The sequence below is a fragment of the Quercus robur genome, chromosome 3 (genome assembly GCF_932294415.1).
Source record: "Quercus robur chromosome 3, dhQueRobu3.1, whole genome shotgun sequence".
NCBI classification, from domain to species: Eukaryota; Viridiplantae; Streptophyta; class Magnoliopsida; order Fagales; family Fagaceae; genus Quercus; species Quercus robur.
In genome coordinates this window covers 28,272,540-28,283,575 of record NC_065536.1, presented here as the reverse complement: position 1 = coordinate 28,283,575, position 11,036 = coordinate 28,272,540, and the positions used below count along the sequence as shown (strand labels likewise).

At 34.9% G+C, this 11,036-nt stretch overlaps 2 protein-coding genes across 3 annotated transcripts; one reads left to right on the top strand and one right to left on the bottom strand.

Moving 5' to 3' along the window:
• Positions 1-2,970: 2,970 nt before the first annotated feature.
• On the top strand, positions 2,971-7,545 carry LOC126717700 (uncharacterized). Of its 2 annotated transcripts, XR_007652722.1 has the most exons (7): positions 2,971-3,601; positions 4,920-5,037; positions 5,316-5,659; positions 5,756-5,887; positions 5,962-6,060; positions 6,185-6,769; positions 7,399-7,545. XR_007652722.1 is itself a non-coding variant. In XM_050419549.1 (6 exons), the coding sequence occupies exons 1-6, from the start codon at positions 3,177-3,179 to the stop codon at positions 6,717-6,719; spliced, it is 1,653 nt and encodes a 550-aa protein (XP_050275506.1). In that variant the 5' UTR covers positions 2,971-3,176; the 3' UTR covers positions 6,720-7,087. The 2 variants fall into 2 exon arrangements, 1 of the variants encoding a protein (XP_050275506.1); XM_050419549.1 differs by lacking the exon at positions 7,399-7,545 and having other exon boundaries at positions 6,185-7,087.
• LOC126717702 (1-aminocyclopropane-1-carboxylate oxidase homolog 4-like) lies at positions 7,178-10,371 on the bottom strand. Its single transcript, XM_050419550.1, has 3 exons — positions 9,796-10,371; positions 7,921-8,308; positions 7,178-7,638 (listed from the first exon to the last, which is right to left on the bottom strand). The coding sequence occupies exons 1-3, from the start codon at positions 10,260-10,262 to the stop codon at positions 7,393-7,395; spliced, it is 1,101 nt and encodes a 366-aa protein (XP_050275507.1). The 5' UTR covers positions 10,263-10,371; the 3' UTR covers positions 7,178-7,392.
• Positions 10,372-11,036: the final 665 nt, after the last annotated feature.

Here is an 11,036-nt window from a genome sequence, read left to right as displayed (position 1 = left end):
TAATGATTTGTGGTTACAATGCATCAAACCTGTACTGCACTTGGTGTAGATCCTAGATCCTTACTCTTTGTCTATACAACATCCTTTTCACATCATCCATACTATGAGTGCATTGCTTGCGTGTGTGACCAATCAGTCCACATCTTGTGCAAAGCTTGTGAACTCTTTCGTATCTACACTGAATCCATAGACTTGATCCCTCATCTATTATAAGCACGAAACCAGCAATGACAGGTAGCCAAGGATCCACTCTCACCTTAATACGCTTAAACCTAATATTCCTAGGTATTGTATCCTCCCAATTAACCCTTTCAACTATTCCTATTAATTGACCCATGTATTCTGCTAGTTCAGGGAATTGATATTTAAGAGGTAACCCATGCAATTGAACCTAAATTGAGATATAGTTTAATTGAAGTTTATTGATAACCAGATTAGGCCTCCACTTCTCCAATACAAATAAGGCAACCTCAACAGACCAAGGTCCCTCATTACAGATATGATTGAGGTCCTTTGTGTGTTCAAAATGAACTATATAAAAATATGATTCTCGACCCACAACAGTAACCTTACCTCTGATTCTCCATGCAGCATTGATAATAGTCTGGAGGTATCTCACAAAAAACTTTCGATAATCTAGGAGGAAGCCAATAGCACAACGCTCCCAAAAAGCTCTCTGGACTACTACATCATCTGCATCAAGTCTGATGTGAGGCCCGTGCCTAGCAAAGGGGGTTTCTTCCTCATCACTCGAGATCATATTTGATTCCATCTCTTCCACTGCCAAATCAAAACTATAATCTATATCATTGCTATCAGTCCAGCCATACTCCCTCGAGACTATGTTATCATCCATTGATCAATAGGGTCTATGAGTGTGAAGCATGCACTCATTAGGAAAAGGTAACAGAGCATGGAGACAACCAAGGGTTCACTAGATTAGATAGCGAACAATGAAGAAAAGGGAGAATATAGGAAAAGAAAAAACAAAGTAAAAGGATCGGATGGTGATTAGGGAAGCAAGGAGAAAACAGAGGAAAGAGGGAAAGAGAACAAAATAGAAGTAGTAGAAGACACGAAAAAAGAAAGGGGGCAAAAAGAGAGGGGGCAAAAAGAGAGGAGAAAAGGACGGTAGAGGAAAATGTATATTTGGCTTGAAGCAGAGAAACTAAGGACCAAAGGTCAACAAAAGGATTCAAAAATAAGGAAAAAATGACACGCAACAAACATGCATAAGAGTAAAAGATGGAGAGCAATGATGGATCTCTATAGAAAGGAGCAACAAATAATGAGAAAAGATGGCTACACCTACCTTTCCTAGGGAGACACACACTTACTAAAGAGATGTAGGAAACACTAGTTACCACAAGGATGAAAAGGAACTACTAGAAAGTACTCACAGCCTGCTACAGAGGTGCCGATGGGAACTCAACGAAATAGCTCTCAAGAGAGAGAGAGAACTACTATCAAAAATACAAAAGTGTATTTGATTTGCAAAGCCATGAGTAATGTAGAAAGTTTGCTTTCAAGTTTGTAGGCAAAGCTATATAAAGTGTTTGTTTTATGATTTGGAATACTTTGTGAAATTTTATTCAATAAATAATTTGGTAAAATATAAAAACCACCATTGGCTAATATCATATCCTACCAAGACTTTTCAAAAAAATCCAATTTTCTCCCTAAGCGTAAACAATTGTTAGCATTGTTTGAATGTTCCCTGCTTCCCTAATTTCTCTACTTCCTCTCAACAGTTTGTTTTGGTTGCATTTGTCTTACAATGATTGCATTATAAGAATTATATGCACAAAAGAGTGTCTAGGTAGTCAATGCTAGATAAATAGTAGCCAAAGATGAAAAAAAAAAAAAAAAAAAAAAAAAAAAAGGAAGAAGAAGAACGAGGAGCATATAACTTTTCAAATGGCGTTAAGTGACATTTGTGCATATGGAAAAAATTGTATATTTTTTGGTATAACTTGTCATTAAGACAAGCCTTAAGGATAGTTTTTGAATGGCTCATCCAATATATATATATGAGAGAGAGAGAGAGAGAGAGAGAGAGAGAGAGAGAGAGACCAACACAAATATAATAGTCAACCATTTGTGTAGATTTGGAAAAATTGGGCTCGGACTTGTTAACTTAACTTGAACCCAAATTTTTTACTCGGAGTAAAAACAAGTGGACTTATATCTAACCCATTTTTCCTTGGGTAATCTATTTGACCCACGAGTCGATGTGTTTTTAATTTTTTTTAACCAAAAAAAATAAAAAAACCAAATAAGTTAGCAAATCACTCAAAATTAATTATAAAACATGTAAAAGTAACATTACATGATAGATTAATCATCCAAAGGCAACGACATTGAATCAAATAGCAGCCACTAGAAATTTTTCTTTATAGATTGACCAAGGGGTGATTAAATTTAGAGAAAGTGAGCTTAGAACATAAATTTTGAAATCATCAAGTAGCTTATATTGAAACATCTCTATATTATTTGGTGTGATAAAAAGTTCAAAGCATTGATCTAAATCCCAAATTTCTTTAATGAAATTCACAAGATCATTGCCATTGTTACTCTTATATGCCATAAGTGAATTGACATCTCTTTCATCGTCTCTAAACCAAACAAAGTCGGTATTTGAAAGGGTGAGACTCAAAGGAATGTGCGCGTTATCACCTAAGAATGCCACCATAGTTATGCGTACTTACTGTTCTATTTTTTTTATAAAAAAAGAATTCTAAATGTATATATTTTTAATGAAAGAATTTAAAAACAAAAAACAAAACTTCATTTTTGCACAAATCTCTTAAATTTTATGGTAATGATATATCATTAGTAAACTTTAAATTGTATAAATTTAAGAATATATGTATTACTTAATTTTTATTTTTGAATATTTTGTTTTATTTTTTATTATATTTAAGAATAAAAGTGTAATCCGAGTCCGGAATCACTCTCGTTTCCAAACACGCTCCCGTCAGAGTTTACAGTCTCTCACACACAAACACACACACAGCGACACCCGACACAACCTGTTCTTTATTCTTCTTTTAACAATTTTTGGCTGTCGCAAACCAAACCTTCTAAGTTCGAAACATAGTCCAAACGAAACTAACGGTTGGATCCTCATTTTCCCGCCAAATATTTTACAAGTCTCAGAACAGAACATTATCCAAATGCATAAGCTCTTCCGAACCAGCCATGGAAATCTCTTCCCCACATTCAGAAACCGCTTCAAAAACGCTCAAACTTGCACACCCAGCTCACTCTTTCTTCACACTGGTCCAAAATCCAAGCTGGATTTCATTATGAACGAAGTTGAAGAGCTCCAATCTTCCAAACCCACAAACCAAATAACCCAATCAACTACTGAACCTGAAGTTATCTTCGATCTGAGCGGACACACCAAGGCTGAGAAATCGACGGTTCAGATATCGCACCCGTGGCCCGAGTGGGTGGACTTGATGGAATGCTTGTTGAAGAGAGGTTACTTTGAAAGCAATGGAAACCCATTTCGAAACGGCGAAATGGGTCCCAAGGGATTCAACTGTATCCGGACTGCGTGCCTTAATTTCGCGCGAGATCGGTTTGATCTTATAAGGTAATGAGGGATTTAATTGAGTGGAAGAATTTGATTAAATTGTGATTTGTGAATTTGTTTCGTTTGGGTTTTAATTTTTCTTTGATTGTTGGGGTTTAAAGGTTTGGTTTTCAAGTATGTTCGGTTTAAAGTTTTGGAATGAGAAAAATGTATGATTTGTTTCTTATCTCGGTTTAAGTGTGCACGCAACCTGTTTGATTTTGGAGCCATATGAAACACATGGTATATTATGTTATGCTTGCTAGCACTTGTGATGTGGATAATACTGTAATAACTAATGGCAATGCATCTTTACTATTGAGAGAACAAATATCACGACTTTGCAGGTTGGAGCTTTTTTGCTCCAACCTACTATATGGCAATTGAAGAAGTCATTCATGTGTAGTTTTAGTCACATTATTTTATTAATGAGTCATGTGACTTGCTTAAATAATACACGTGGATAGTTTTATAATTTGCCATGTAATGAGTTTGAAAAGATAGCTTGAAACATGTTTGGAGCAAAACTTTGTCCAAAGAGAAAATACCATTATTGAAGCCCTATACCTACTAATTTTAAGTTAGGTAGGGGTGTCTTGTCTAGAAAATCAACTCTATTTTGCTTAGCCATGTATTTAGGAGATTTTACCTCCTTAAGGAAAGTTCTGATGCTTTGAATCCCATTTCAGACTCTCACATGGCTAATGACCTTCTATTAGCCATATCTGAAACATTGATTTATAACTAGTTACAACAACAACAACAGGAAAAGCCTTAAGCAAAACTTTGGAGTGGACTATGGACCCTTAATAGACTAATCATAGTCAACCACATGTATTCTTCTCCATGATTCTATCATATCCGAACTCATAGTCTATGTTACTTCCTTAGTATCAAGTCCATTTTTTACTACTTCTAATTATGTTATTTTAGGCCTCCTTTACTTTTTGTTCTCTTGACTTGAATCAAACTACTCTTCCTCTCTAGTGCTTTAATTACTTTCCTTGCACATGACCAGTCCATATTGAGTGATCTCCCATATCTTTTCATTAATAATAGCCACTTCTGTCTTTAAACAATTTTCTTCATTTTTTCTCCCATCTTTACTTGGATTTCCACTTATTCATCTTTAACATTTCCATTTTAGTTACACTCATTTATGAACATGTTTCTTGTTAACCCGGTAGTCAGTACTGTATTGATTTATAACTAGTTACCCCAAAAAACTAGAATGTAACAATGAACTATAAATATCTCTGCTGTTTGTAGGTGGGATGTTCATTTAGTGATTTGCACCCTAATGAGATTTTAATATATACTAAATGCCTTTTGCTGTCAGGTTCTTGTCAAGGAAAGATATCAAGGTCATTGCAGAGTCCGGATGTCCAAGCATAGACAGGAAAGTTGTTAACTCAGGGAAGCGTCTGAGAGCACATGTTGGCATTGATGAAGGAAATGTATGTCCTGAATTTTCCCAATATTTACCTCTAAGTTGATTAACTTGATAAGCCAATGAACTCTACCTCAAATTACCTCTAATAAGGAAGATGAGGTCATAAGTTCAAGACTCAAAGGTGCACATGTAACTAACTGCTTACCTGGATAAAATCAATATAGTATTACTTGACAAAACTCATAATATTTTCTTAATCAAAATATTTGTATCCAACCTAACTTTCTACAAGAGAGCTCAGTAGGCACTTTTTGCATTAATATTAATGAGAAATTTTAGTAGGTTTGCAGCTTCTGCAATTTAAGGGGAGACTGTGAGAGGGCGTATGTGAAGGCACGTCAAGATGAAGGTGGACGCACCGTGGATGTTATGCGTTTCTTGTTAACATACGGGCTTGATCTGATCACTGGTATGGTGGATAACAAGCCATGTTTAAGCAAATTGGTTAAAGCATCAGTGAGAAGGCTGCTGAAAGAAATGGTAGAGTATAGCACAAAGGAACTTGACTCCAATCTCCCAAAGGCCACACCGTTAAAAAGGGTTGCATCAGCACAAGGCTGCTCCAGTCTGCCAGAAAAAGGCCACATAAATGTGCCAATGAAGCGAGGGGACTGGCTTTGTCCCAAGTAATTCCACTGCCAGTCTTTACGTATTTCAAATACTGAATCTTGCTGTATTTTGGTCACGATATGTTACCCTTTCCTCTTATTTTTCATTTGTAGATGTGACTTCCTTAATTTTGCCAAAAATATTAAATGCTTGCGCTGTGATGGTTTATTCCAAGAAAGACTAAGGCAACTACGTGAGGATCAAGATCATCTTCCATTAAAGAAGGGGGATTGGATATGTGACAAGTAATGGCTTTTCAGATCATTTAACTTGTACTAGTTATGGTTCTGTGTCTAACTGAGACTTGGAATCTTGACAGGTGCAATTTCTTAAATTTTGCAAAGAATACAAGATGTTTGCAATGCAAAGAGAAACCTCCAAAGCGGCAACTTAATCCGGGGGAGTGGGAATGTGACTCGTAAGATCTCTTCCTAATTCATCTCTTCTTCATTCTTTGAACTCAATGATACCCTTAAAAGTTGTTCTAAATTTGGTAAGGCTTCTGTTGTTCTAAATTTGGTAAGGCTTCTGTTATTGTATAGGTGTAACTATATCAACTTCAGAAAAAACATGGTGTGCTTGAAATGTGACTACAGACGACCAAAAGTGTTGAATACTTCAGACGCTTCTGCTCAACCTCCACATGATACAGGGGGTTACCATAACAAGAGTGGCATGAGTTTTGTCAAAGTTAAGACTGAGATTAATGGTCAATCATCTGTTGGACAAAATAGAAATCGAGATAGAGGTTCAAATATGTGGAGCTTTGTGGAGGATAATGGTGAAGTTTATGATGGCTTGAGATCATGGAATGAGGATTCTGGATTTGTAGATTTCCCCATTGCCGGGGGAAAGAGTGATTTGTCTCAAAATGCAGAGAGGAGAGAAAAATGGAAGTCGGAGATGCTAGAGAGGAGCAAAAGCACCGTAAGGACAAGGCCAGAACTTGATGAATTTAAGTCTACAGGATTTCCGAGAATGTTGGATTTTACTGAATCTACAGATGATGAAGAGATGGCCGAATGGTTTGGGCAAGTAAAGACTGAAACAAAAGGGAATATTCCTGCACCTGATTAATTGCAAGATTGGTTGAAGATGAAAGAATTGCCACCACATCAGAATCACAGGTAGGCCAAATTGATTTGAAATCTTGGAATATTTGTTCATTGTTTTTTGAATTATTAAAGTATTCACCAAGAGAAATCAGTTGAAGGCGGGTTACTGGAAATCCAAAGGGGTCCAGAATTTTTTTTTTCCTTCCCCTCAAGGGCTCCTTACACGCTCTGTTTGCTTCAGCAATTTTGTTTCTGTAAACTTTTGCCTTAATAGAAACAAGAAGGAAAGAAAATATGACAAGACATGAAGAAAATATGAAACGTTATTGAGCTCTCCTATCTAGACATTGCAATTTGTAAAACTTTGAAGTGTGACTTTTTTTTTTTTTTTGAAACCAAACTGAAACTTTCATTCAAACCGGCCAAATGAAGTTACACAGAAACAGAGCATAGCAAAAGGAGGTACACAGCAACAACCTAGACCACAAACCTAGACTTCGTTTAACTTGGTCCTTCAAATCTAGCCATGTCTTCAATCCAATCAGGAATGATTGAAGTCCAGACATGTTCCTCGGCAGAGTGACTTTATTTATTGGCTTGTAAACAATGAGTTTTTAATTAACATTAAATTTACCATAAAGAGCTCATACGCATCCTTACACGGTATTGACGTTCATATTGTTCGCTGTCCATGTTTACAGCTTATAGTAATTTGATAAAAAGCCATCCACCTCTCTTTTGGAGAACCTTGTCCTGAAGTCTGTCATGGTGAACTGCCTATAGAGAGCTGGTTTCTCTGATGATATTAGCTCTGGCAGCGGCCCATACAGGTCATCCTTATTGCCTGCATTAAAGAAAACTGCAATTGAGACTCGTGGTTCATGGGAAGAGTTGGCCAAGACTCTATGCTCTCCACTTTTGTATACTTCATTGGATATGATCTGAAACAAATGGAATTAAAGTAATTAAAAAACTGGAGCAGTTATTTAATAATAGTCTTTTTCTTAGGTTTAATTTGAATGAAACTATTTTTACCTCAAAAGAGAAGGTTTAATGTGTTTTTGCTTATAGGCTAGCTTATTTTTTAAGTAAACTTTTGTAAAACTATGTTATTATTATTATTATTATTTTACTTTCATCCAGCTGCAGACAAATAAACCAATCAATTTAAGTCACACAATAAGAAGTGTTTGATGTTGTTCACAAGAATAAAACTGGTTTACCTGAAGCAAATCTCCAACGTTTATGATAAGAGCTCCAGGAACAGGTTTAACATCCACCCAATACTCACCATACTTAACCTGCAACCCGCCAACATTGTCCTGCAGCAACACAGTAAAAACATCTGGATCCGTATGATATGCAAGCCCAACCGTCAGATCAGGTTGTGGGCACTTGGGGTAGTAGTGACCCAACATTGTTGTATCTTCCAAACATGTCATTTCCTTCAACCTCCATGTCTCTACTCCAAGCCCTTCACACATCAACCCTGATAAAACCTCTCCTAGCCGTTTGATCTCTCGGTCCCACTCAATCACCTCGTTTCTACATATCTCAGGGATTTGATCATGATCCGCCATCTTGGAACCCAGTTTAATCCGAAGGGTGTCCCTAGCAGTACAAATATAACGATTTTGGAATTTCATTACAAGTACAAAAATTCTAACTACGAGATAATGTTTCTCAAAGGCATCATATATTTTTCAAAAAATATATTTAATACTATTCATGTTTTTTTTTTTCACAACTGATAACATTAGTCAATGAAAAATGTTTTCCATGTTGAACGCAAAATGATGGAAAATATTTTATGCTTTTTTGAAATATAAAACATTTTCAAGATAAATTATGGCTTCATGTCTATCAACCTTACTCCTTTCAACTCTTCTATGCCGTCACTACAACCTCCTCTAAATTGATGACGTTTAAATTATTATACTTTAATTAAAATGATATGATTTAATTTGTCACACTCCATAAAAGCATAAACTATAGTATATAGGGTTTAATATGTAATTTAAAATTTTTCTTTTGCGTGTAGAAGAAAACTATATTTTTCTAAAATATTTTACAAAGGAAAAAATTTGTAAGTCAAAACAAATAGAACTTAAAATTAACTTGGGCATGTATTGAATATAACTTGGACAAAATCAAATGACAATTTATTCTTATTATTCAAAACTATTCTCAAGTGTTGGTAATACAAAATTTGTTGCACCCCGCCCCACAAAAAAGAAAAGAACATCCCTAAAATTTCAATATAGTTGTATGTTGTAACATATTCCAAAAAATTATTTAGCCTTATTGGTGAAACATATAAAATACAAGAAAATTGTGTTATTTCAAAATAATTGGGACAGAGAGAGTACTTAAATATTTTGAAATGTTCCTATTAGCATATGGGGTTGAGAAATAATTTGAAAATTACCTATTTAGGATCTATTTATTTTTCCTGAAAACTTTTTACTAAAAGTACCATAAATAAAGATAAAAGTTAACTGAAATAGTACAGTGAGATCTATGAATAGTACTAAAAAGTATAGTGAGAATCATGAATAATACCAAAAGTACCATAAATAAAGATAAAAGTTAAAGGATAAAGTACAGTGGAACTCATGAATAATACCAAAAAGTATAGTAAGAATCATGAATAAGAATAGTACCAAAAAGTATAGTGAAAATCATGATTTTTACTAAAAGTTCCATAAATAAAAATAAAAGTTAACTTTTCAACTATAGTGTGACTCATGAATAATATCAAAAAGTATAATGAGAATCATGAATAATAGGAAAAATAGTCTTGGGTCCCAATGTACTATTTCAACTAACTTTTACTTTTACCTACCGTATTTTCAGGAAAAAGTTTACAATTTCAACAAAAATAAATAGATTCCAAATGGACCTAGAATAGATTTTTTTTAATGGCACCTCTTATTATGTTAACAATTATTATTTTTATAGCTAATTCAAAACACAATTTCAAGTAAAACACGATTTTGGGGGAGTGTATAAGAAGTGTATAATTTCAAATGTATAAAAACTAAAGACGTGTTAAAAAAAAAAAAAAAAAAAAGAAGAAGAGAGAACTGTATACGTACTTCCAACTTGCAGCTTTGGAGTTGTACAAATCCACGTTAGAAACGTAAGATACGCCTATAGACCCTAAACCTACCCCTCTAGTATAGAACCGCGCCTTAATCTCCGTTGGTTCCTCGTGGAACCCTTTGATTGATTCAATCATACGGTCCAGAACTCCCAGGGGCACACCATGATTGATAATCTGGAAGAACCCGAAACTTGAACAGGCTTGTCTGATTTGGTCGACGATAAGGGAGCGGTTGTGGTGAGAGTCAACGCCAGAGAGGTCGATTGTGGGGATGACGAGGTCGGGTCGGATTTTGGATCCGGGTTTGAGTTGGGACAGAACATCGGGTGGGTGAACGAAGAAACGAGGGATGGTGGTTATGCCGGAGTCGACAAGGCCTTTAACTCCGATCTTGGATTCGTCGAACTTCTTTACTTCTTTCACTCTGTCGTATTCTTCGTCGTCAACGTTGGTTGCCATGACTTCTCTCTCTCTTTCTCTCTCCAGTTGTTGCGTGCTGTGTTTTTCTTCTTCTTATGTGATGTGTGCGTAAAGTCAAGCTTTTACGAGGACAAGCGAGGTGGTAAAACAAAAGTTATGGCACCCGACCAACCTCACAATTTTGAACGCTGTTTGAGGAATTATCTAGGGAGCCTGTACCTTGAGCATTCTCGTCAAAAAATGCTAAATATTGGTTTTAGTTTATGCACCTAATAATTTATTTGCAACAAAAATTAAAAACTTAGAAAATTGGACTCCAATTTAGAACCTAATTGAAATTAGACTCTTTGATTTTTATAATCAATAATTCATTTGACACAAACTTTAAAATTAAATAGGAAATATGGAGCAAAATTGTGAATTCAATTAAAATCTAATTGCATTTTTTTTCTAAACTTTGGCTATATATATATATATATATATGTATGTATGTATATATAGATTATGTGATTTGTGAAGAGAGTAAAATTATCTTATAAGAAATTATGATGAAATTTATTTCTCAAAATTTGTGTGGGCCTCCCATACCTAAATTAAAACCACCTAAAAAGATATATAGTAAAAAGCTCTAGACATTTTTCTCCCCAACTCCCACAATTTGAACCTTTTCTCCCTTAAACTCTAGACATTTTGTGTATAGGAATGTGTCAATTTAGCTACATGGCTCTCGACATATATATATATATATATATATATCATTCAATAAATATAGAACTTCCTTTAAAAAAAAAATTAATTTGTTTATCATAATTA

Coding starts and splice junctions, on each gene's coding strand:
- LOC126717702 (XM_050419550.1), bottom strand. CDS start 10,262: ATGGCAACCAACGTTGACGACGAAGAATACGACAGAGTGAAAGAAGTA. Junction 8,309..9,795: donor TCCAAAGCTGCAAGTTGGAA/GTACGTATACAG, acceptor TTGTACTGCTAG/GGACACCCTTCGGATTAAAC. Junction 7,639..7,920: donor ACGTTGGAGATTTGCTTCAG/GTAAACCAGTTT, acceptor CATTTGTTTCAG/ATCATATCCAATGAAGTATA.
- LOC126717700 (XM_050419549.1), top strand. CDS start 3,177: ATGCATAAGCTCTTCCGAACCAGCCATGGAAATCTCTTCCCCACATTC. Junction 5,888..5,961: donor GGGGATTGGATATGTGACAA/GTAATGGCTTTT, acceptor GAATCTTGACAG/GTGCAATTTCTTAAATTTTG. Junction 6,061..6,184: donor GGGGAGTGGGAATGTGACTC/GTAAGATCTCTT, acceptor GTTATTGTATAG/GTGTAACTATATCAACTTCA.